Below are 26,977 nucleotides of genomic sequence, written 5' to 3'. Positions count from 1 at the left end.
AATCCTGCTCAACAGGCCCAGTGCTCTTCCTGTTACATCACTGCCTGGACCAAACTTCCTTTCCCTGCAGCCCTATTCTTCCACCATTGCACATTTTGTACCCCCACAGAAAGAGAGACAAGTATCCTCCAGACGAGTCTCCCCGTTCCTTTAGACACTTCCACTTTGTGCACTGATCAAGAGAAGAATTTTAGGTAGGGAAAAACACCAAGTGGCTTCATGATTATTACTGTGACTAGCTCATTTCTGCAAGGTATCCTGTGACTGGAGATGAAGCAGCAAAGGCTCATGTGGCAGAGCTCCCCAACCACACAATCCAAAGGAAGGCTGAGAGCACCTCTCTGTCCCACCTGTCCCCACTGTTAACAGTGTGTAATCCTCACAAAGGCCTAGATGGCAATAAATGCTCTGGGGAAAGGTGACACGCTTCCAAAGATCATTAATTCACAAAATCAGACAAAATAGAGGTAATCTTGAAAAGGGAAACATTTTTTTAAAAAAGGCATTGAACTCAAACTCACAGCTCCTCGTCTTCCAGACTTTCCAAGCGTCAAGTCACCCTTGGCTCTGGCTGTTTCAAGGCCGCATGAGTCATATCCTTTCTAACTGGAAGCCTTAAACTCAGTTTGTTCAGCATTCTTTATGATGGAAGGAAGTTAGTTAGCAATGATAGAAAATGGAAAGCACAGGTCTTGTTTTTATTTTAAACCCATGTACTTCACTGCTCCTTAAGTGGTTTGAAGCAAATGCATTTACCATGGTGGTGGCATGCTTGCTTTTGCTAAGCTGAATAACCTGGATAACAGCAAGAAATACACTTTGTAATACAGCTGCAGCTCTCACAGGTTGTAATCACATGCTATAAAAGTGAACCTTTCATTGGTACTTGATTTCAAAAACTGGCTTCTAAATTATTGGGTTAAATGTAAAACCATATTTGAAATAATTGTATAAAACTTGTTTTTATAGTGTGATACATACAACAGGACCTAACACACAGACCACTTCAACCAGGACACAAATCATATTGTCTATGTGAAAAATACAGGATCGGTATGATAAATGCTTTGAATGCTTGAAATTAAGCTTAAAAACTTAATTTCAGCTATTTAGTCAGCAGAGCTCCACTATCTAGAGAAAAACTCAGCATGTCAAAATTGGAGACTTACTAAATGTGAAAATATTTCTCATTATTATGCTCTTGATAAACAAATCAAGAGATGGATGATAGATACAGCAGTCATCTCTCAGAAGGTTGTTCCAGCTACCTTTGCTCTTTTCAACACCTGGATGATTTTCTGCATTATGTTGGCTATGCTACATTTTAATTTGTCTATGAATATTTTTTGAAAATTCCACTTCTCTACCTTCCTGCCTTTGAATCCCACTTTCCCAAACATTTTTCTCTTAAAAGTACTTTTCAAGAGATACTTTAATTTTTCTTCCTTGGTGTTTCTGTATCAGTTTTACTCAATTGTATTGCCATACAATTTCTCTGAGTCCCTTCTCTCAGTCACATGAGCATGCATGCAGGCAAACATGTTCATACAAGACTTAATTTTACTTTCACCATAACTAAAAGCAGGAGGAAAATTTGATTGCACATAGCTACAGTCCAAGTTGAATATAAATGTTTGACTTAAATTAGTTTGGGATGGTTTAAGAATTTCATATTTATCCAGGCTGGTAGGCTGGACCACACCAAAAATTTGGTGTCTGCACATCTGTAAAATATTTCTTGAATTCTTCTATACTGGTCAGTGCCTACAGGTTAGGAAAAACATACTCCCTAACTATTCTCAAACTGCTGATTGTCACAAATGAAACCCAGCTTTCCTTCTCTACCTGACCGTGGCCCTCCCTCAGGTTTTTCTCCCAGTGTATGGTCTGTAATTTTTCTGATATCTAAAGCATAGAGACTGCACTTATATGGAAAATTTCAAGGTGAACACAGTTATTTGTAAGTAAAGGTCTGCTGTCTGATCCATTTGCATCCAAAGCCAGTCTGTCAATAAACTAATTTTATGTACTTTATATGGTTTTCAATTAATTCACTGAAATTTTCTGACTGGATGATGTTTTCAAGGCTAGATGGAAAAACCTTTGACCAAAATGACAAACTATTTTAAAATGAGAATTGTCTTGTTCAAAACACATAAACACAAGCAAAAAAAAAGTACATTCTAGGTTCTGTGGTGGTCTGTGCTCAGAGTAAAGCTCTGATTTCTCTTCAAGTTGTTTCCCATCAGTTCAAAACTCAAACAAGGCTTTTCCAACATTTCCAGGCCCGATACTCCAAGTGGTTTTTATTAACTATGGGGTTTTTCCCTCTTCAACTCCCACAAGGTACAGTGCAAACTGGATCCTTGGATAATAAGGAAAGAGGGATAATAGAGTGTTACACTGCTCAGGGGGCATCCCAGCAGGAAGCACATGCCTCAAGAGTGGTGATTTCCTGGGTACAGCAGGAAGAGTGCCAAGTTTGGATGCTGACGCTGCCCTGGTGGCTCAGGAAGAGAAGTGGAAACAAGGTTGTCCTCTCCTACCTCTTCATGCTGTCCTGCTGCAGTGCCAGGTGCTTGGAGTAATGCAGAGCCAGTTTTCCCACCTGTGCTACAGGGAATACTGTAGGCAATTAGCACAGAAAAATTACAGGCATCTTGCAATTATTTTTTTTTGTCCCCTTTGCTGACAGGAATTGTTCTGATTAACATGAAATCCCATTTTCATGATAGATTAATGATAATAATCAAAGCTAAAGTCCTGGTGCAAATCTTAAGTTCATAATTTCAATTACTAAGACACATTTCAGTACTAATAACACATTAAGTTGAATTCCAAGCTCATGAAGATGTAACAAGCTGCATCTGTCAAGCAGAGTTTAAAATACAAGGTGATTTGAGAACATTCAGAATATAAAAGGGCTTTTCTACATCCGCTTTTAATGAAAAAACTGCTGTATGAATAGAAATGGAAGTATAATGAAGATTTTTAAGTTGATCTAAGAAAATACGGGGATAAATAGAGCAAGTGAAACTGACATTTTACTTCCCAGTTATTTGTGTATCACAGAACTCCTGTCCCTACTTACAGCCTTTTATGTTTCAAAATAGATCAGAAAATAAGAACAAAAGATCCTCACAATAATTTCACTGTCATAATCTCAGTTGAAACTATGATGGAAGTATGATTCTTACATTAATTTTTCATTTCTTGCATCACAAAAAGTACACTAAAAAGACACTCCAGTAACCTTCACACTTGAGGAAGAAAAATTTGATCTCTTCTGTTTCCCTTTAATTTTATAACTTGCACATTATCACTGGCAGTGCACTTTTTTGATAAAAAAATATTTTGTAACTTCAGTTTTTAATGTGCAGCTTTTCAGATTTTATACAACAGTGTGACGTTGACATGAAGTATAGTTTTTACTAGTGAGGAGATCTGCTTCTAGATAACTTCCAAACACTTTAGGCATGAGGAAAATAATTTAAAAAGAATTCACCGGACTAAAATTAACATACATGTATTCCATATATTAACATCATCCCTGCCATATGCCTTAGTATGATCCAAATTTCCAACACACAGACTATTTATATAATTTTCTAGTGTGTCCATATCTTCTTAAATTGGAAGAAATATGTTTAGAAAAGAAACATGATCCACTAGAACATATAATGGGGATAGATTAACTTCAATTACATTACTTGAAATAAAACATCTATTATATAATGGATGAAATATCCATTATAATAAGCTACTGGGTGGCAAGCATTAAATCAAATATAGACTTCTACATACTCTGTATCTGTAGTAAAGTGTTGTAACATATTAAACAGATCTTTATTTTAAAATCTCTTTCCAGCACAGGACCAATCCTGTATGAACTGCTTCACATGAGCTAGTTGGGAGTTATGAGGAACCCTGTCTTTTTTGGTACTGTATCCTGAGCTTTTCCAGTTGCTCCACGCACTGCGTCTGGGCCAGCTTCAGTGTTCGGTTCTCCTCTGTCAGTTCTGCATACTCCTTAGCCAGCTGAGCAGCATCCATGCTTTCTTTTTCCACTTGTTCCAGTCTGGCAATCAGCTCCTTTCTGACGATTATGAAAAAAACCCCAAATATTAAAAAGAGCAGTAGGCAAAAATTTGTTGTCATGTGTTAGGTCAAAGATGGGCTGTGGGTTGTTAACTTACTTTTTATTACTTGAATTTGTGTGAAACAAGAACCTGGAGAATTAATTTTTTAGAGTCCTGTTTTTTCCCCTTTAAAAGACTATGCTTCCAAAATCTAGGATAGGTTTGCTGTTCAAGCCTGAAAAATGCTGTGTTCATATGTCTGTGTTTGGGACTGTTCAGCAGAAGAGAAGACTTTGGGGAGACCTTAGACCACCTTCCAGTACCAAAAGGGGTTCCAACAGAGCTGGAGAGGGACTCTTGACACAGGTGACAAGACAAGGGAATGGCTTTAAACTGAAAGAGAGCAGGAAATGGGATATTGGGAAGAAATTCTTCCCTATGAGGGTGTTGAGGCCCTGACACAGGTTGCCCAGAACCTGTGACTGTCCCATCCCTGGAAGTGTTCAAGGCCAGGTTGGATGGGGCTCTGAGCAACCTGGTCTAGTGGAAGCGTCCCTGCCGATGGCAGCGGGTGGAACTGGATGAGCTTTAAGGTCCCTCCCAATCCAAACTATTCTATTGATTGTATGATTCTCTGATCTCTAAGTTCAGTAGGAGTTGAGCACACAGTTCACAGTGGAGAATCAAGTTCCTGGAGATGACTTGCTAATACTTTGACAGAAGAATAACAATTTATTTTTCTCTTAATACCAGATATCATTGAAAAAGAGCAAGGTGTTTTTGTTTGGTTGGTTAGATTTATCAGTAAGTTCTGTGAAGTGTGCCTGGTTTCCTTTTCTCTACTACAAACAAATCAACCAAATAGTAGACACTGAATCTGAACTACATATATTGTTTCTATGATGTGTTTAAGCACAGACCTTAGCCCTCTTGCTGAGGAAAAATGATATAGATGCAAACCTGACCCCTCCTGGTCCTCTTAAGTACAGACACAAGAGGATTTAAGCTGTTACTTCTTCTGGATGGAGTCACAGTGCCCTGTATTCCCAGAGCTGGCCAGGAGCTGGAGTTTCCCGTATAGTATCAACCTCAGCATAACTTAAGACAAAAGAGATTTTAAAACACTGAAGGCATGAGTAACTCACAGAGTATCTAATTGTTCTCCTCTTAGTAACCCACTAGGCTAGCCTGGCCTCTGAGGTTTTTTTTCCCTTTAAGCCAAAATTCACCCGTTACAGGAAGCCTCTTCTAAAAGATTCTTTTGATCATTCTGTCTCAGAGATTAGTTAATCTTCTAACTGTTCATAGCCCTGTGACATTATTTCTCACTCATGTCAAAACAATGCTTGTAGATCATCAGCAGGAAGTTATTAATGCCTTCATAGTGGATAGATTTCACTACAGTCCTTAAGGGAGCCCACATGTCAGGCTAGACCAGTGCTTTCAGACAGGAAATGCCTACAGATCAGGAATTCTATTCCCACAGGTCAGAGTATTCACAAAAAGATAACATTTCTGTGTTTGCTGATAACTTATGTTACTTGTAGCTGACAAGCTACCACTTAGAGCAGCAAAACTGTAAGTCTGGCTTTTGAAAAACTAATCTGTGTGGCCCTCTTTAAGGATCAATCTGACCTTCCTCTGTCTTTACTGCAGCTTTCAGTGATAGCAGAGTTTGCCCATGGTTTAGTTGACTGTTTACAGTCATAGTTACTGCAGTTAAAAGAGTCACAAGTTAGAAGAGACCCTTTGGTACAGCCATTTCTACCAGCTGTGCTTCCCATAGATTAAAAAAAAAAAAAGAAAAAGAAAAAAAAAGACAGTTATCAGCTGTTTCAGAATTTTTAAAATCAGCCGAAGAGGCAGCATATAGGCATCCTCCTATACGATATCTTTGTTTTATACTACTGAGGTAATGCAGAGAAGCTATGTTGCAGCAAAGCCTCTTATTTTTCCTTTCACCAGGTGACAGGTACATTCACCCAGGCCTTTGAGAGGAAACATCAAGAGGATATTTTTGCTCAGTAAATTCTGTTTACATTTAACACAATATAGCTGTACAAGTTTTAAACACATCAAGCCGCTAATAGGTTAATTTCTCTGTGGTTGGACCATTCTAGATAAACCAGTTTTCAAAGAAGTCAAGACAATCTTGCTAGACAGCTCTTATTCATGGGCTGGAGGCCATGGAGGAGTGATTTAATGTGAGAAATACATTCAGGGACAATGAGGTTTTACAACTCCAGATGTTTGTTTTTGGTTTTTTTGGTTTTTTTGGGTTTTTTTGTTTGTTTGTTTGGTTTGGTTTTTTGTTTTTCAGTCTCCCTGGACTTCCTCTGAAAGGCTCTTATCTCTGGAGACCAAATGAGAACTTCTGCAATACTTCTTTGCAATTATTCTCTGGTGCAATGTTGGACTGAAGGGCTAAGTTAAGCTCTTTCAAATTACAGACAGTTAAATCTGAAGTGCCCAAACAAATTAATTCAGAATCATTCTTCCTTACTTTTCTTACATTGATGAGTAACTACAACCTTCTTAAATGGGAGATACAGTGAACACACGACTAGGTAATCAGCATCTTAAAAGCAGTAAACCTTTTCTGTGGGAACTTTCAGGAATGGTACTGACTATCCTGGATTTGAGCCAGGAGAGGCACAGACAGACAATGTGCAAACTCAGACAGTTCTAGTAATGAAGGTCAGTCCTGATTTGATGACATTCTGTGCAGGCATGGCTTTCATGCTGCTGTGCAGTGATATTCAAGCAGCACAGATAACTTCCCTCCCCTCTCCCCAGAATTTAGCTTTGCTATCAAACAAACTATAAGTGCATTAAAATCAAAATATACTCATTGCTGTAGTCCACACTCTTGAACCTCCCTCACAGAAAGCAGTTTCCTTGCACTGAGGTAGTAAAATTGCCCACTTCTGAGTCAGCAGAACCTACTTAGTCCCTTCCCATCAGGATCCACACCTGTTTACGGGATAGGGTGATGTTTCAGGCTAATACTGTCAGCCTGCCACAGATCTAAAATTAGAGTACCAGGGAATTGCTAAATGTTATGAATGGTGTAGTTTACTGAGCTCACAAAAGGATGAGGACAGTAACTATCATTTACATCTGATCTAATCCAAGATTTGAACTTACTTGTCAGAGGTTAAAGAACACCATACTAAGCACTTGCACCATCTAGACTTTGTTGTGGATGCTTAATAAATACATGTAGCACTGTGTAATCTGTGTTTTCTGTTAATGGTTACCCCAGGTTTAAATATTAACAGTATTGATAAGGTATTTTCTAAACTAGTGCTGAGTTGCTCAAAGCTTTGAGACAATCTGTAACATGCACTTGAAGTGTTCTTTTTTGGGGAGGGCAACATTAGTGATTTGCATCATAAACCAATAAACTACAAGCAGGAGAAAAACACAGCATGGTCTTAGGGAAATTATTTCTCTTGTTCTGGCCTTAATGACTAAACATGCAGAGAACAGAGCTCCTCAACACTCGTACTCACAAGGAAGAAATATAAAGAAAAGTGACAGACTAAACAGATAAATCTGTCTGGAGATAAGTGTATTTAGAGATGGACTGAACACAAGGAAAACAGTTTCCAAAATACAAAGAATCAGATTTGCTGTTCCCCCATTGTAAACAAGTTATTCAGGATCATGCATCTGTGGCAGTACAGTATCTTCCCAACAACTGGTCTGTACTGGTGGCCATAAGGTCATTTCCTCTTCCCACATTTGGCATGTCTTTCCCATCAGGGGGAATTATGAGACCGTGTAAGATGACTGCTGTCTGAGGAGATTGTCCTTGCATGTTCAAAGTCTCCTAACTAATTCAACAACAATACCATTAAAGACGTTAAAGTCTGCTTTAATGTAAATGAAAATGTGTCTCAAATACCAACACATAAATCATCATAGAATGATAGAATAGTTTGAGTTGGAAATGACCTTCCAAAGGCAAGAACATTTCCTCTAGAAGAGGAGGTCTCTCTGAATTAGAAAAGCTGTAATTTAATTTCTAGTATTTGGCAAGTAACATATATTTTGCATAGATGCGAGATGATGAAGAAAAAGGTCTCAAATGGGAAAATTATTGAGCTAAAATGCTGCCTTTAAGGTTTACACCAATCCTTTTCTGAAGTAGCTGGAAGTCTGGAAACTACTTGTCTTCACAGTATTGGGAAAGACACTCAAGAAGCTGTACCTGGAGAAATCCTCTGGACTAAAAAGCATAGAAACAGTCATATGGTCATGAGAGCAAGCTAAAACATATGAAAGGCTCCCACAAAGTGAAGCAGACATCTCCACTGTATGTCATTTGCCAAGAGGGCCATTGGGATCCTGGATTCTATCACCAACAGCGTGTCCAGCATGACCAGGGCAGTCAGTGACTATTCCCCTGTGCTGGGCACCTTGAGTCCTGAGTCCAGTTCTGGACTCCGGCAGTTCTTTCACTACCAGAGAGACATTGAGGGGCTGGAGTGTGTCCAGAGAAAGGAACAGAACTGGGGAAGGGTCTGGAGCACCACAGCAGCTGAAGGAGCTGGGGGGGGCTCAGCCTGGAGAAAAGAAGGTTCAGGGGGACCTTTTCACTCTCCACAACTCCCTGATAGGAGGGAGTAGCCAGGTGGAGGTTGGGCTCAAGGAACCCAGGGAACAAGGGACAGGAAAAGAGGAAACGGCCTCAGGTCATCCCAGGGAAGGTTCAGATTAGATATCAGGAAAACTTTTTAATTGAAAGGTTTGTCAAGCACTGGAATAGGCTGCCCAGGGAAGTGGTTGAGTCACCATCCCTGGAGGTATTAAAAAAACATGTGGAGGTGGCACTCGAGGACACAGTTTAATGGTGAACAGGGAGGTGGTGCTGGGTTGGTGGTTGGACTTGATAATCCTAAAGGGCTTTTCCAATCTTAACAATTCTATGATTCTATGTCTAATGTGTAAAAGAAGGAAAAGAAATCATATCCATGGCCAAGAAAATGAGTGATCCTAAACCAGGTGGTAATCAAATTATATTTTCTGTAGAGTTATATTAAAATTGTCTGGGGGAGGAAAAAGAGATAACCATCCAGTGCTAAGAATATAAGATACAGCTAGCAACCATGGCAACTCTAATATTTAACTACATAATCCAGGGTCATTATCTAGTAATAGCAATATAACAAGTGCCCAAAATAACCAGCCATCTCATCCCTTTCACCCAAAGTTAGATACCCAAAACCATCTGTTATGGAAATACGTGTGTGTTTCTGGAACATAAATTAAATTACATTCTGTGCCCTAAATGTGGTGTGTTCTCGCTTCCACACCCTTTCCTTTATTTTCAATCATGTCTCCCATTCCAGAGTGGTTTTTTCCCTTGTACTATGTATTGCTGGCATAAATGTGAAGAGTCTGAGTGAAGATAGCAAACAAAGCTATGATTAAATTAGAAAAAAAATCTACCCAATATTCTTTCAAATTCTTGTTTCCTTTTTTGTTCTTGAGTAACCTCTTTTCCCATCCTTATTTGTTTTGTCCTTTGATTTTCCCTTTTTTGAAAATGCAACCTCTTTTTCTCTCTCACATTTCCCATTTTCCTGTGAAATACTTGTCATCTTCTCTCCTACTGCCAGCCTAGTACATTCTCTTGCCATCTACATTGCACAAAATAGAAAAAGTAAATAAGCTTTGTTTTTGCCTTGATGAAAATCCACCCTTGTCATTTCACTGACTTTTTGCTTTGGCATACTTGATGCTCACATTACACGTGAAGCTGAGCAGAAGTAAAAGCCTTTGAAAAGTTGTAAGATTCAATGTTTTTCACTATTTTTAATACAATGTTTTACAGTTTTCTATTTCTTATAAAATGATATAAAAATATACCTGCATATATTATTTTATGTGTGGTTACTGAACTTTGGAGTTTGGAAATAAAAGTGTTCAAAGTAGAATTAACTCTATTCCTTTTTTTTTTTTTTCTCTCTCTAAATAGCTCTAATACCCGTACAGATTTTATGTCAGGGTAACATTTCTGCCTCCTAGCCAACAAATAGAAAATATTTGCTCAATCAATTTTCTGCATTTTTTTCTGTCAGCCATATCCCTCAGCATTGTGTGTACTATCAGCAGGCACCATAGGTGCAGAAACTGACAGGTGAGACTTGTCATTGGAATGACACAGGTGAATTGATCTGTGGAAAGAAGTTGGGAGCACTGGCAAGGGTACCATCCAACAGCACTTATGATCTCCTTTGGTAAAAATGTACACTGAAAAACATTATAAAAGCTGTTTATTCCCATTACAAGGGATGGACTTGATCATTGTCCATTTTATCAAAATAATATCTAAGGGAAATAGCCAATAGATAGCAGATGTAGTAGACAATTGGAAATCTTCGTTTCCATACATTAAAATTCAAATGTAGAAGACACCTAGAATAAAATTTGCAGGGGCAAATTTTAGAAAACTGCAAACTCCATATTTTCAATTTGATCATAATTGGTTTTGAGGCTAAAAGCTTGTGCATCTCATCAGACTTTTTAGACAAGTCAAAGCATTCTTCCCTTTTAAAAATGGAATAATCACTACTTCCAGTGATGGGGCAGCCAGGGCTGTCTGGGCAACCATTTCCAGTGTCCCAACATCCTCACAGAGATGAATTTCTTCTTCATATCCAATCCAAACCTACTCTCTATCAGTTTAAAAGCATTCTGCCTTGTTCTATCTCTACATGCCCTTGTAAATAGTCTCTCCATCTTCCTTGCAGGCTCCTTTCAGGTAGGGAAATGCCACAGTTATAAGGTGCATATGTAAATATATTCATATATAAGTATACACACACACATATAAATACATACATATATATATATACACATATATGTACACACACAATGCCAAACATGCATGCCACACCAGCCATTATAATCCACACTTCATTCAGTATATGCTAGCCACCAAACTACTTTTAACTCTTTTACTATAAGTGCTGGGAATGATTTTACACATAAATCAGTGAACATGAGAGCAAAACTCTCCTTTACTTCTCGCTTACTCTTTTGCCTCCACACTTATACTCCCTTTCTATCTAGTTTTAGATAAAAATCAAGGTTATCATGTTCAGGTTTGTTTGCTTAAGTGTGTGTAAAGTTACGTGTGTCCTAATAACTTTCTAATCAACCTTTCAATTTCAAGCAAACTTCATGTGGTAAAGAGACCCCAGTTAATTTTGGAGGGTTTAATAAAAACAGACTGCTACAGAAAGGAAAGCTATGCAATGGGGGAAGGCAGTCTTATGAGACCTGCTCAAAAATACTACAAAATTGATAATTTTCCTGGAGGAAAGGGTTATAAACAGTCCATATTTGGAGAAAAAGTATCTTCAGTTGGCATTTGCAGCTTGTTAAACCTCAAAATCAGGCAACCACAGTGTGCCAGCTTGTAGGAAATTAAACTTCTTTGATCCCAGTGCTGTAGGATCACTTTTTCAGATTAAGACACATGGGAGGTATGAAAGGTACTGTCCTGGTATTTGTCACGTTTAGGCATTTCACACTATACAGCATGTGAACACAAGGCTGCAAATACGTAATTAGAAAGTATATATGAGTCTCAGTAATATAATTCCATTTGTTGCTTTATACAGCCACTCATAACATATGTTTACTGGGGCGTGGAATTCCCAGAACAGGTTCAGTAAAGATGGCAGTGGTGGAAGCTTCCTGACATTGTTCCACTGTTGACATCCACTGGTGGAATGAAGGAAAATGCCAGCCTGAAGCCCTTTAATTCATCCAGGATAAGCACCACTGAGAGGCTGACCTCTGGGTTCAGAGGTTGATTAGGATAGTTGTGAGTTCAGGTAAACAATTTTATGCATCTACCTGCTGTTCTCAAGAAGCAAACCATGTCTAATTTAGCTAGTACCACAGACTTATAGATAAAAAAGATTGCATTCAAACAGCAACTTTTTTTTTTTTTTAATTCCAGAAAGTGCAAAAATACATGTGAATGTCTCATTTTCATGGGCTCCAAGCATTCTTCATAAATTGGCATAACAGATTCAATGTTGTGCCAGAATTAATAATAATGGATTTATATTGGTAGACTCTAAAACTCAAATGATTGAAGGCTACCTTTGTTGTTTATACAACTAAAGTCAAGCACTTAATCATTTAATATTTTATATTGTGCTTGGATTTTCAGAGTAGACAAAGACACATGGTTGATTGCCAAATACATAGGTAGACAGCTTACATTAGACAACTAAATTTGAAAAATCATTGCAAATTTAAAAAAAATTACTTATCTTCTAATCTTTTTAAAAATACCAATTTCTTTTGGCCAAGTTCAATTAATGGTGAATGAAATGCAAACACTGCAAATATGAATCAAACACAAAATACATTTTCCCATTACATTGGACATCTTTTTAAGCTTTTATTCCAGTCTGTCAGCAACTGACAGACACAGACACAGACACAGTCTGTGGCATGAGTGCCACACAGATCCTTTAGTGGAAGGGAATTTGCAGTGGGAAACTTCAACTAGCTTTGACACTTTAGGCAAAAAGTAACTATGTTGTGCCTATAGCCATCAACCCAGATAAAGATATGTTACTTTCTTACCCTGCATTGTTTAGATTCAGGGAGTTCTTTGGCAGTCCTGTAAGGCTACAAGATTTCAACAATTTCCCTCCCATCATCTTGCTTCTGCAGCTGCAGATTCCCATGTGTCTTGGGTTGCAATGCAAGATGTAATCAGAAGTATGTATTCTATTACCAGCTGTTAAAACCAGGCGGGGCAGTGCTCTTTATCTCTTCCAGACACATCCTCCCTCTAGGGGGATATCTCCTGATAATGGGCCATTGAGTCTCATTACATGACTGATAAAATTACATCATCCCATTGTGAGATGCTCCACCCAGGGGGAGGAGCCCAGCATTCCTACCTGGATATAATCTGAGACTTGGAACACCACAGGCAGCCTTTTTCCACTGGATTCCCAGAGGAAGACTGGACCCCTTTATACCACCACTGGACCTTCAGAGGTAAACTACACCTTTCTACAGGATGACTGATTCAACAGAACCACATCTGTCACTCCAAGAGGACTGTAGCCACCATTTAATCAGACTGCTACCGACATCATGACCAAGAGGGTGTCAGTTTGTATTCTGACTCTCAGTGGCTTTTTGTACTCCTGCATTTTTATTTTAATTTTCCTAGTAAAGAACTGTTATTCCCATATCTTTGCTTGAGAGCCTCTTGATTTCACAATCATAACAATTCTGAGGGGGGAGATTTTTCCATTTCAAGGGAGGTTTGTGCCTTCCTTAGCAGATGCCTGCCTTTTCAAACCAAGACACCATGCAAACTTGGCTGAACTGCAAGGTCAGCTGGGCAGAGATTTACTACTCACCTTCTTTCCTCTCTCTGAACTTCTTTTTCAGGTTTCTTGTGGAAAGGGACTGATAGCCACAGAGTGCCCTTTGCCATTTAATAGTCAGGTAAAAGATGACAGGGCTGTGAGTACAGGCCATAGACAAGAAAAAGTCTCCAGCTTATTCACTTTGGATATGAACACCTGAAATGCCAATGTATATTGAACCAGTGTACACAAAAACAAAGCACCTCACAGAAACATGTTTACTGATATTGTCAAACATTCAAAGCCTAAATGAGGATCCATTTTGTTCTTCAGTAAAGCGTGCAAAGTTTATTGAATAAACTAAAATTGAAAAGGAACCTGCACCAGCTGAACTGGATTATGTGACTTGGAGGCTTGTCAGTGAAGGTTTTAAGGGGCATCCACAAAAGTGAAGGCCCAAAACTATGACAGCCCTTAGTGGCCTCAATTGATCCTATAGAGCAATGGCCAACTTGTGCTCTTCTGTGACCATCAGGCAGTGGCATGAAATCATAGGATCATAGAATGGATTGGGGTAAAAGGGACCCCAAAGATAATGCAGTTCCAACCCCATGTCACAGTCAGGGGACACCTTACACTAACCCAGCTTGCTCCAAGCCCTGTCCAGCCTGGCCTTGAACACTTCCAGGGATAGCACAGCCACAGCTTTTCTGGGCAACCTGTGCCAAGGCCTCACTACCCTCACAGGGAAGAATTTCTTCCTAATATCCCATCTAGCCCTGCCCTCTGTCAGTTCGAAGCCATTCCCCTTGTTCTGTCACTCCAGGCCCTTATAAATAGTCTCTCTCCATCTTGTAGGCTTCCTCCAGATAGTGGGAGGCCACATTTATAAGGTGCGTATAAATAAGTATATACATACATAAGTGTATATGTACATAAGGTCAGAACATACAATGTTAAACCTTCATGGTTCAAACAGGGTTTTACAAAGACAATATAGGAGAGTAAATCCTTTGGGAAAGTTACTCACTTTCTTTCTTCCAGCAGAGCAATTTCTTTCTTGACCTCATGGTACTCTTCTGCTATTTTGCAGTGCTGTTTATACACCTGCATAGATTCCTTAGAGTCATGGCAGGGAGGCAGAGGCTTTAAGGAAAAAAAGAAGAAAAACACCCCACTGCTTTTTGAATGAAATATTAGTTAAAACCCCACATATTTTGAAAGATACAATATTTATCTAAATTCCTGTGAGAATATCTAAAGATTTTTTTTCCCTTAACTGCAGCATATGGTCAACTATTCCTAGTGATGGCCTTTCATGGAAGGGAAAAGTCTAAAACAGTTCCCTGTGTAAGAATATGTGTAAAACTTCAAGCATATGTGTAAAACTTCAAACATTTTGAGAATTTTCCTTGTCAGCTTTGCAAAATATCCCTGAAGGTTTTTCAAGGAATTTTCCCTTTACCTCCCTCTTTTTCAACTAGTGATAAGTAAATGCTAAAGATGATGCATTGGTCAGACCTATCACATATATCTTTACACTGCCAGGACCTGACATCATTGCAGCAAGATCAACTTTTTTTCAGTGCACACTGAATATAATGAATATGGCAAATAAAACCAAGCTGTCCTAGGACTCCTTATGTAGATTTAATCAAATTCTTGAAAATACATTTTGGTTAAATGTAAGTGCTTTTTGCTCCTTAAAAAAGAATGCATCTTAATTCAGGCTTCAGTTTTGACTGCCACATTTTGGTTATAACACTTTTAGGAAGTATTTTTAAGTTATTAACCATGAATCTATTGACTGTAAGTGAACTCCAAATAGCATGCTTGAACCACCTGTTTGAAGTAATAGGAAACACTTAAAATAGTTCCTTTACTGCCCAGTTAAATAACATCCAGTTGTGTTTCACAATATTAGTAGATTATTTTGCATTTCTTCCTGTCCTTTATTAGGAAAAGAAAAGCACAAGCAGTCAGACTTTTCTTACTTATGATCTTGTAATCCTTTGTTTTTTCTAAAGTGGAAATTTAAATTTTACTAAACCTATTCAGAGACAAAGTTAAAAACATTTTTGTTCAGGAGATGGGGTAAGCTGGCATCAGACTTAACCCAAAGCACAGATGTAAGTAATGCATGGAGCTTGCAAGTACTTTTAGTTGATAGGTGATTCCTCACTGAAATTTTAACACAGACACTCATATTCAATGTTCAAAATGTAAAACTGCTGCAGCAGAATTGTTTCACACCACATTGTTTCATTCTTCTTGATCTTGGAGATTTTTGGAACCCAGGAAAAGGGCAGCACAATATTTGATGAATCTAATCCCTAATAAAGGGCTTTTAATTGCATTTCAGTGTGGATGAGCAATAGCACCATTCATATAGCTACCCAAATAATAAGCATAAATTTAGCAGGACTGAATATAGAAGTCTCAGTGCTCTAATCCAAGAATGCATGGATGAGCCAAATCAGCATCTCTGCTATCTACCAGAGATCAGCCACCAACAAGTGCATCACAATAAAACCATTTTGAACAGTACCAAGGGAAAAGTCCCCAAACAGTGATACTTCAAAAGAAAAACAAAACAAAACAAGGTAAAAAACACCTTGGAATTTCTTCCAGTTTAGTTTCCCCTAATCTAGCTGGTTTAAACCAGTTTAAAAATTAAAACAGTGTTCAGTTTCTATATTCCAGCTTCCCACTCAAAAGATATATATAGAGAGAGCTAAAAATTATCTAGTCATGCTGAAACTTAGTATCTAAGTCTCACTTAGAACCAGTTGCTGACTTTTAAACCCCTTCCTATTATTGTTTCCTCTTCAGTAACATTTTTTCTTACACTGATATTTTAGCATCTAAGTTAATTTATACAATCAGTTTAATAATTTCTGTTCATAAAATTCTTTTCAATTTGTCTGATGGTAGTAAGCACTATTGCAAGAATCTTTTAAATTATTAGTGCACTTTTCTTTAAAACATAAATGTGATTATGTTTTCAAATGAGTAGATAGAATATCTTTGGATCATATCATAGAGTGGTTTGGGCTGGAGAGGACCTTCAAGAGCATCTAATTCTAGCCCCTTTGCCATGGGCAGGGACATCTTCCACTATATCAGGTTGCTCCAAGCCCTGTCCAACCTGGCCTTGAACACTGCCAGGGATGGGGGAGCCAGAACTGGAGAATTTGGTTTGCTCCTCTTCTAAGAAAGGCTCCAGAGACAGTATCTACAACATCCATGAGTAATTTCTGGTCAGCAGGATATGAAACAGGCTTATTTAGCAAACACCTTCTACTGCAATAACATGGGAAAAGGAGAGATACAAATCTCCATCCCACCTGGAAGGACTTTAAAAAAAAATGTCTCTGGCCTGGCAATGGGACGTACTGCAGATACTGCAGCACAGAATGCCCAATGGCATTCTGTGAAGTCTGTATAACATTTTTATGTTAGGAGGTTGCTAGTTTACCAAGGTGCCTCATTTCAGAAGGCCTTAATTAAGTTAAATTTACAGAACATTGTTTATTTTTTCACTTAGAAGCAAACAGCCATACTTTGACTTTCTCTTAGGACAGACTGAGCTTGCTACTTCATGAAGCACTTGCCTGTCCATGAATTAATATAAATAAAAGCATACCTGCTAGACAAGCAAAAAACATCCTTGCCAAAGTAAGTTACATTTAATGGCAACAGTTGCTACTTTTAATCCTGTTTATTTCAGGCTTCAGCGTCATCCACCCTCATTTTCCTGTGCTGGCAAAATATGCACATGCCAGCATCTCTGATTATGTTCACAAAGCTAGTACAAAAGCTACAGCTATAAGTTATACTGGTGGACTGTCCTATTATGCCTCATTTTCAACAAAGTCGGATTTTTCGTTGTGTTTTGTTGAGTAACTCACTGTAACATTGACAAATGTTCTACAGAATTCAGCAGGTAGACGCTAAAAGATCCTTTTATAGACCATCCTGTAACTGCACATATATATGTAGATGTTTACAAGACATATGCACTGTTTATTTAGGCTTTTGTTCAGAATCCAGAAGTGTAAGGTGTTGGAAGATGACATGCAAAAGCAGTTCATGAAGAAACAAAATCACAGATTTTGGTTTGGGTTGGAAGGGATCTGCTCTCCTAGTAGGAGAGGTGCTCCAGTCCTCTAAACATCTGAGTGGCCTCCTCTCTGTCTACTTTATAGGGCAGGTTGAAGAAGGTCTTCTAAATAAAATCTTTTCTGGGGTGATACAGAATGAAAGTTTTCAGGTTTGGGGTTTTTTTTTTGCTTCACTCACATGACAAGTTCTTTTGCCTTGCCGTATGAAAATCAGCATTCCATATTGCTATCCATTCCACAGTGCCACTCAACTGTTCAAAAACTTTAAAACGGTTGATTTTTTTTATTCACCAGTGTTTACTTGCATTTATGTATTTGTTTAACTGAGAAAAAAAAAAATGTGAAAAAGTTGAAGTTTCCAGAAAAAAATGTATCAGAAAGTTTTTCCAGCTCACATTCATTTATCTAGAAGTCTTCAACACTTATCTAATTAAGGAGTGGTGTCTTGCTTTTTGTAAATTTGATAACTTTCAGCTGAACTCTTCTGGAAAACTGGAAAATACAATGTCAATATTTTGGATGTGGCCATTGTTCATTATATGGCCTTGTTCACTTTTCTATGACAGAAAAAAATCACATTGTGCCAAGCAAAAATAGCACATTGCAGCTACTTTTTTGTTGTGAAACTGGAACTCTTCCATCAGTTTCAGATATCCATCTTAGGATACATCTAGTCTTGTCTAGTTTTACTGTGAAAGTAAACAGTTGTCTTTCCTCCAAACATTCTTATCAACTGGATGAGAGCAATTTTGAGTTTTGCTCTCCTTCCTGGGAGATTTTCCATTCTTTTCTAACCTTAGTATGATGCTCTGACTTGGTGAACATGCATACATGTTAACATACATGCATAAAATTATTTTACATAATCTATGACCAAAGTTATCACAGCAGCTTTACAGGAAACTTATCAAGTTCATAGGCAATCAAATCTAATTATACAGCAACAGAGTGCTCTAGGAATTCTCAAGGAAATCAATACATAGTAAAAAAATTACAGCATCCTCTTTAAAAACACATAATGCTTTTGAACTGTCTAAAATAAATTCATGTGTCTAACAAGAATCCTGGCATTCGATAGAAGCAATTAAAGCTCCAGAGTAAACAAGGTTTCTGCTAAATGCTTATACACAACACACTGCACCTTTCATAACATTTTCATTACATCTTTTATACGAGCATACTCCACTAAAGCAAGAAAAACTATCCTTTGACTTAAAAAACTGATGTTATAAATGGCTGGAGCTTTTTCTCTGTTGCAGCAATTTTATAGTCATCTAACTACACAGATTTGTAATACAAAATATGACATAAATGTCTCTCTCACAATTTCATGAGAAGAGATCACAGAACCATTGAATTGTCTTGTGTTGGAAAGGACTTTAAAGATCACCTCGTTCCAACCTCCTGCCAGGGACACCTTCCACTAGACCAGGTCGGTCGGAGCCCCATCCAACCTGTTTTTGAAAGATTAAGAATTATAGAACACCCTGTGTATCCATATGTGACTTGTGTTCTTCCCTCCTGAGGATCAAACTCTCAGCTGGAATAAAGACTTTGATGGAGAACAGAGAGATGAACTGAGCAAGTCACAGGAAGTGTTGGAATGCGACAGGCAACGCACAGGACATAGCAATGCAGGTACTTAACACCAGATACCCTCCTCTCCATTCAGTGACCTGAACAACAAGGCCTTGGATGCTGATGTATGTTTCTAAATACAGCAGATAACCCATAGTAAAGTGTCCATCAGAAGGGTCACTGTGCAGCTAAGCAAGGAAGTGCCTTCCAAGGACCTGCCTAGCTTTTACACAAAGCAAAGTTTAAAGATTCCCAGTGACAGAGTGACAGGTGTAACCAGCCTACCCTTGCTGCACTACCCACCACAGGGTGCACACACTGGAGGGGGGAAAACCACCAAAGCCCAAATAAGCAGGTATTGCTTGTCAGTGGGAAGAGAATAATTTCCAATACTGCAAACAAATGGAATTGAAAGCAAGAAGTTTATTAATATGAGTATTATTTCACTGATAACTTAGCAGGAAGTTATTTTAGTTGTATGTGTGATTTTGTCTTTTTTTTTTTTTTTTTTTTTTTTTAAATAATAAAACTGCAAATATAGCTTAAATTAATCTGTTCTCACATGTTGGGGCTTTCATGACTGGTTGACCACTTACCAATTTTGACTTATAGTATTTTATAACTCAATTTTGTTTTGAGTTGTTTTCTTACAAACTGCTTCTTGGAATGTGTGGAAAAATGTAACATTCAAAAAGTAATTAGAAAATAAAACATGTTAGTCTGAAGCTAGCTAGTACATCAGAACATACAGACTGATCATTTTTATTCTTCAGAAAGAAGCTGCAACTAGAACTGTCCTTTAGTAAGAGTCTTGACAGGGAATTAGCTTTTTCACTAAGTCTCCTAGAAAGACTTTCTCTCCAGGCAATCCTACCTCCACCTCTGCAGAGCTGAGTGCTTGGACAGCAGGGTTTGTTACCCTGCCAAGGGGAGGCTGCACTGAACTTTGCCCTGCCATCTGATGCTGCTGCCCAGGGAATAGGTATGGGAGGATTGTGGGAGGAAAAGTGGGACCACTAGGTAATTCTGCTCAAATAGCCAAGTTGTCTGCCAAGGCCTAACATAGGAGGACGAGGGCTTGAAGCCTAAAACAGAGGTGCAAATTGCTTGGTACTCAGGCTGTGGTCTGCTGCCTGCATGCATAGAATTCTAAGGCTCTGATTTTCCAAGTGACTTGTTGAACTTACATAGCTTTCAAGCTGCTTTCAAAATCCAGCTTAAAGATCAGCTAATTTAGGCATTTTGTTTGCTTGTTTGTTTTTAAAACAGGTTTCAAAATTTTTCTTTGAATGCTTGAAATCTGTAGTTATTACCCTTTTTTTAAGGTGCCTATTACTATATAGCCACATAACCTGCATTTATATTTTGCTTCTTTAAATAAAATTCAAATGTTTCTGACTGTATTTATGGCACACTGATGAAAATCTTGTGGCTCTAAGATATGGTATTTTTATTATGAACATATGTACCAGCATTCTTACAAATTCAAGCATTTTAGGCTGCTATTGCCACAGTTGATTAAAAGGTTCATTTACACAGCCCTTCATGTGTGTGCTCTATATTAATGCACTTTGGGACAGAAAAAAGCATGGATGGAATGACAAGGGACAGCACTGTTCACTACTTCTGTAGGTTCTGGTGAAGCCCATCTTACTTGTTTCTGTAATACAGGAGCTACCTGTTTCAAAGCTGGCATGAGTTGCAAGCACATGCCATACAATTCTGATAAACCTGCAGCAGTTTGGGTTGTAGCAATTGAAAAAAAACCACAGTTATTAAGACATCTAACAAGGTATGTGATAACTTTGTAACAGTTATTGCTTGTTTGAAATTTTAAAGCAGACTAAAAATATTGTAATTACATTAAATAGTTATCACATGAAGCTGTGATACAGATTGACAAAAATAAGGAAATTCAAGTTTTTATTGCTAAATGTGAATGCAACCTCTGCATCAGCTCAGAATCCTGTATTGACTTCACTTCCCTTGGATGAACAGAAAGCCATCGAAATATGAATATGCACATAAACTAAAAAAGGTAAAGGATGAAGTGCTACCAAAAAATTTATACTCTTGAAGTGCTGGAGTCAGACAGGTAGTTCTCATAAGTTATCCTTTCAGCTACCCTGATATTACCAAGAGAGTTTATAAAGGATAATAAAAAGAACATTACGTGAATGAAAGCCTTTGATTGTTTCTTTGCTATCATACTGAGATGCTGAGAGTAAAGGAAAGTTTTCTTGAAACAAATGTCAAGTACTTAACAGACCAATTGGGTACACTTAGTGGGATTGTGCTAGTGTGTACTTAAAAACTTTTACTGAAGGACTATTACCTATCCAGCACACTTGAATGCTTCCAGAGAAGCATTTTCAGCCTATCATGAAATTTCATATTTAGAATATATTATAGGTTCCAGAAATGTAGAAGCCATAAAAGTCATAATAAAAACACCATTGCTTGTCCTGCAGAGTACGTATATGTAATGCTAGTAATTTTGTTTTTATGCATCAACAGCAGCAATAATAATCATACTTTGCTCTTTTAGAGAAATCCTCACCCACTGGTCTTAATGCTCTTTAACAAAAAAAAGTAAAAATTATTAACCTAATTTCAGAGATGAATAGAGTGATGAAGCAACTCCAGGATTAGGCAGTGTGTCACTGAGAGAGTTGAAAACAAAATGTAGGTTCTTTACTTTCAATTCAGTGCTCCAGCCATGAAACATGATTGCTTTTTTCAAATTGAATTATTCTAAGGAAAAAAATACCAATTATGTTTGCTGCACTGGAAGGTTAGTGGAACAATGAGGTTAGCATACTACCCAGTTCCTTTTGTCCCAAATATTAAGCTATTATTAATTCCTACTTATGCTTAAAGAACCTGCTGTATCCTCAGGATGAGAGGGATAGAGCAAGAAGAGTCTGTATTCCTCCATTCTTTCCTCAGTCATCCTTTTGATGAGAGCAGGAGGACAGAAGTGTCAGCCCTTGAAGTCAGCAGCCCTCCCATGCTGTCTCACAAGTTGATGGGTACAAGAAAGATGACATTATTGGACAACAGATGGTCTACTAATGCTTTTCTCAATTTACAGTCAGGAAACAACTGCCTTCATAGTGAAATATCACAGTAGGTCTAAATGCTCCTGGGAAAACATGACCTGAAGTAGTCTACAAAAGCCAGCAAACACTCCAGAACCACCACAGAGGAAAGGGAAATAATCCCTGGATGCAGAACTGTCTTTGTGCCCGGTGAACCATGGAGTTGCCATCAACTGCTCACTGTCCAGTATATTGGGGGCGCATTATCCTATGCTGTAAAATCAGACTGGTCACCAAAGGATTCTCTTGGAATGCTTCTGAAAAAGCTGATGATATCAGTCAGCACAGATTGCAGGCATCAGGATGTATAATGCCTGTCTCATTCTTTCTCCAATCAATTGAACAAGAACTTTCCTCATTGCAGGAATTGGATCTTAAGAAAATCTTAAAAGCAGACAAGATTGTTAAAATAGTAATTTCTCTGCAGTTGGACTAAAAATTTTCTGTAGATCTTGAAAAGACAATGTTTTCTTCTATGGATATATATGACCTTATTAAATGTTAATGGGCTAGAAAAGCACCACTAAACACTTCCACCATAGTGTAAAAACCAAAGGCTTTTTATAAGAACAAATATAGTGAATGTGAAGTAGAACTGTCATAAGAGAAGAAAAGTTTACCTGCAGCTGCTGATCTAGTTCTGGAAATGCCAAAGAGAAGTTTTCAGGGGAAGCATCATCTAAAAGGTAAACATAATGTTAGAAGTCATTGTCTACCAAAGAAGGCATTTCAAGTAATCTGTTTGATGAAGTTCTATTTTGCATATACGGACAGTCATATAGCAAACCCAAAAACACCTCCACATCTTATCTTTTACACTTGAGATGCCTCAGTAGAATCCTTGAAAATACTAGTGGTTGGTAATAAAATAAGTTTACATTCTGGAAATACAGAAAGTCTATTTTGCATTGCAGTGACTAAGAAACAAAGCAGTTAGTCCAGTAGAACATGTGATAATTTAATAAAACAAATAAATCTAAACAGTTTTTCTTCCTGAGCTCTCTCCATCACACTGCTAAGTAAAGGACTGTCTTAAAGGACTTAAACCTGTCAATTACAATCCTTATGGGCTGGAGTTAGTTCAATCATGACAACAAACCAAGCTGTGTTTTATTTATTTGGTTGGTTGGTGTTTTGTTGTTGTTGTTGTTGTTTGTCTGTTTATTTTTGTTTATTTTTAGTACAGACTTCCAGCAAAGGTGGGACAGATTGTGCCAGTTATGTCAGGGTTGTGATGTGGACACCTGCCCACTAGTAGCTGGACTGAGATCAGAAATATGAATCACACTTGGTAGCGCCAGTGCAATATTTCTTTCTTAGTGACTTTCACACTCTCAGTTTTGCATTGGATTATGATGACTTTATTCATCTTACTACAGGTTATGGGAGGTGAGGAGAGTGTTACTATAGGCTTACAGTCAGTTGTTTGTAGTGTGTCAAAATTAAATAAGAATGGCTCTTACAGGAGAAAATTGTTAACACATTTCAGATCCTGCAACCTTCTGTGTACTTAGAGACTTGAACACAGCAACAAAATCCCAACAAGATCAAGAGGACCTCATAACAAAACAGGATTCTAAAAGAGTACAGACTAGGATGTAAATTATTTTTCAAATAGTTGGTATCTCTTTCTCCTGATGTCTGTGGTTATACAGAAATGGAAGTTGGGGGGAGAAAGTAGAATAAGTCACCTTATCCTATGAAAAATAAACATACTGGCTTACACTGGTCAGAGCTTTGCTCAGTAATATAGCTAGAGCCAGGCAGCCTCTGGGAAGAGATGCTCAGAGAAGAAAAAAAATATAGTGATACAAAAGCGAAAGCTCTTGAACTTCCTCAGAAAACAAAGTGAAGTTTCTGCATTTTCATGGAGTAGTTGTCTTGCTAGCATTACCAAATAGTCATACCCATGTCATGTGAGTGTTCCCCTTCTTTCTTCACACCATATGTTAAGCATGTCCATTCTGGAAAATACTTAAATTGCTTTAATTGTATAGAATTGTGTCATGCTAATATGCAAGTGTTTACCTTTAATTTGCTACTGCTTTCTTGTGCAATATATAAATAGACTAACATGCTAAAAGAAGAAAGATGAGTCGTATGGCAAGGCTAAAAGGAAGGACAGAATAAGACTCAGTCTGACTAGGGCTTCAGCTGCTCTACAAGTATTTGGCTGAATAGCTGTTAAATATTCTGACAGAGATATTGGACCAGAGTCATGGGTGGCAGTTAAACTGCTATTTGTTTTGGCAATTCCAGCAGTACAATCTTTGGTAGAGTAGCTTTATGGAGGGATCTTGAACACCTTTAAAATTCAGAAAAAGATAGCAAAAGCAACACTCCAAATGATTAAAAAAAATTTGAAGAAACATCAGACAGTAATTAACATTTTCAGAGCATCAGATATTAATAAGAAAATTAATGCACTGTCAGAATATTGGAAAATAAATTGAATCATACTCCTAAGGGAACCAGTTAAAAATTTTGGAAATACTTTTTAAAGGATGGAATAGAGAGAGAAATTAACAGAGAGGAAATCCTTTCAATAAACAGATGTTCCCTGCTTATTTTTTGAACTCAAGTGACTGAGTCAATGGTACTAAAAATAGAATGTACTGGTATCCCAACCATTATGACATACCATAGTACATTTTATAATGGGCTTGCCCTAGCATCTATTGAACAGCTGCTAGGGTTTTTTTTAGTTATACTAGTTTAAGACTTGTTTAAATCATCATCTGATGTGCACAACATCATTGAGAAATGTTACAGACTTCAGTGTTTTGAAATTATCCTGAGTTCCGAATTCTCTTAGGCTCTTTTGAGCATTTCAGCTGAAGTATTTAGTTAACAAAAATAAACAGAAATCCTCATAGCTAACTGCAATCTTGTTTTTCACAAAAAGAACAACAAAAGGCTTTCCCCACAGCTTTCAGTGAAAAAAATTATTGCTCCAGAGCAGTCTTTATTTCACTGTTGTCAAAGTAACAACCACAACAATAACAATAAAACCCACCCGGTAATAATGAAAACTTAAATTTGACACAGGAGGAAAGCAAATTAAAGCAGTCATTTGCCTCTTAAAAATCTTGTGGGTGTTTTCAGGAAGAGGAAAGATACAAACTCTTGCATTTTTTTCTGAAGAACTGCTATTGCCGTTACACACAGAATACCAGTCAAAATCACATTGACTTCTAGGCTTAAAAATCTATTGACTCTTAAAATAAAAAAAAAAAAAGTCTGAAATGCCAAGGAAATTATTCTGAAGATCAAAACATTCTCTGAACTATCTCCTGATCTGTGTTTATTTTCTCTCTACCTCTCCTTAACTAGAACACAAAACTCTGAAATACCACTCTTTCGCCTTTTCTCAATTAATTATCAATTTTTAATTAAAATCTATCATATAATAGATTATTATAAGGAATCACTGATATAATCAAAGACCCCTTTTATAATAGAGTTAGTGGCTTTTCTGTACCACAAATCTCTGAAAATATCTAGGCAGATTCTTCACTAGGTACAAACAACCTCTCATCCCTAAAGTCACTATAAAAAATACATAAGGAAAAATTATTTATAATTCAAGCTGAATGCTGAAAACTTATTTCATTTAAAATAAAAATATATTTAAAATCAGAGAAAGCAACTCACTGCACCTGAAAATGAGTCAAGATTTTGGTCAAAAGGAAGTAAGAAAGGAGGGAAAACCTATATGTGCATATTATGGCCATACCAGCAAACTGAACAGCACTATCCTGTGATGTGAAAGAATCAGATCAGGGATTTCATTACAGCTTAATATATCTTAATATATCTGTAACATGATTTCTGAATGAGTAGCATTTCCTGATTTCCCAGAGATCCCAAATCTAATTTTGAAGTTCTATACTTAAAAATGCCCTTAAGTCCTGCCTCCTGGTTAAAACCTATGTGTTCTTAACTAAAGACTCAATTCATGTGCATGAAATAGTGTGATTTTCATGTTTGTTTCATGAGGTTTATATGATCAGCTTGGCTAGTTGCTGAAAACTGTCATTTGTAACAAAGAGCATCTGAACTCTATTAACACTGATTGTACAAAAAGTTCACTACTAGCCCTGATATATGCTAAAGTTGCACATTTGAGAATGAAGCTTGATTTCTGGAAAGCTTCACTTATTTAATCATGTTCTGGCCTCCTGGGGATTCTAACATCCCAGACCTCCATCATGTAGTCAAATGAGAGAAATCCTTCACATGTTGCTGTTTGACTGACATAGTGTCTGGCACAATGAAGTGTAATACCTAAATCTTTTCCTATATGGCTGTTCCATTTAACTGAACTGTGAGCTAAAGGCAGTAAATCCTTTAAGAACAACATCTGATTCACTTGCAGTATAATCTTAAAAATTAGTTTCTCTATGATCTTCACTTAGATAGACAGAAATAGAATATAAAAAAATTAAATGTGTTGAAAGCACATTAAGGTTGCTAAATCAAGCACTTGAAACTTAGGAAATGCCAATCACAGCTCTGCTTCCTTGAGTAACTGAGTTATGATCCAGTATTTAATTATACAGTCAGATCCTATTTTTTTTTCTCCTACATGTGTGGGCCAATGTATTCAGATCTCCCCTTCTAAATTAAAGAATTAAATTGGTAACATAAGTAGGTTGCTATCCTGTAAGTGGATCAGCCCTTGCACAGGAAAAGTGCTCAAACTGAACTGAACACTGAACAACAAGCATCAC

At 37.5% G+C, this 26,977-nt stretch overlaps 1 protein-coding gene across 2 annotated transcripts in view; it reads right to left on the bottom strand.

Annotated features, from left to right (window-relative positions):
• Nucleotides 1-672: 672 nt before the first annotated feature.
• The window catches only part of MAP3K7CL (MAP3K7 C-terminal like), a 33,439-nt gene continuing 7,134 nt past the window's right edge, over nt 673-26,977 (bottom strand). For both annotated transcript variants that reach the window (XM_058833759.1, XM_058833749.1), the window contains 3 exons: nt 22,865-22,923; nt 14,472-14,587; nt 673-4,096 (listed from right to left, as the gene is read on the bottom strand). In XM_058833759.1, coding sequence (XP_058689742.1) covers nt 3,916-4,096; nt 14,472-14,587; nt 22,865-22,923 — 356 coding nt within the window. In that variant the 3' untranslated portion in view covers nt 673-3,915. The remainder of the gene's footprint in view (nt 4,097-14,471; nt 14,588-22,864; nt 22,924-26,977) is intronic.

The sequence above is a fragment of the Poecile atricapillus genome, chromosome 1 (assembly GCF_030490865.1).
Source record: "Poecile atricapillus isolate bPoeAtr1 chromosome 1, bPoeAtr1.hap1, whole genome shotgun sequence".
NCBI lineage: Eukaryota > Metazoa > Chordata > Aves > Passeriformes > Paridae > Poecile > Poecile atricapillus.
The sequence above is the reverse complement of the archived record's forward strand: the minus strand, read 5'-3'. Positions and strand labels throughout refer to the sequence as shown.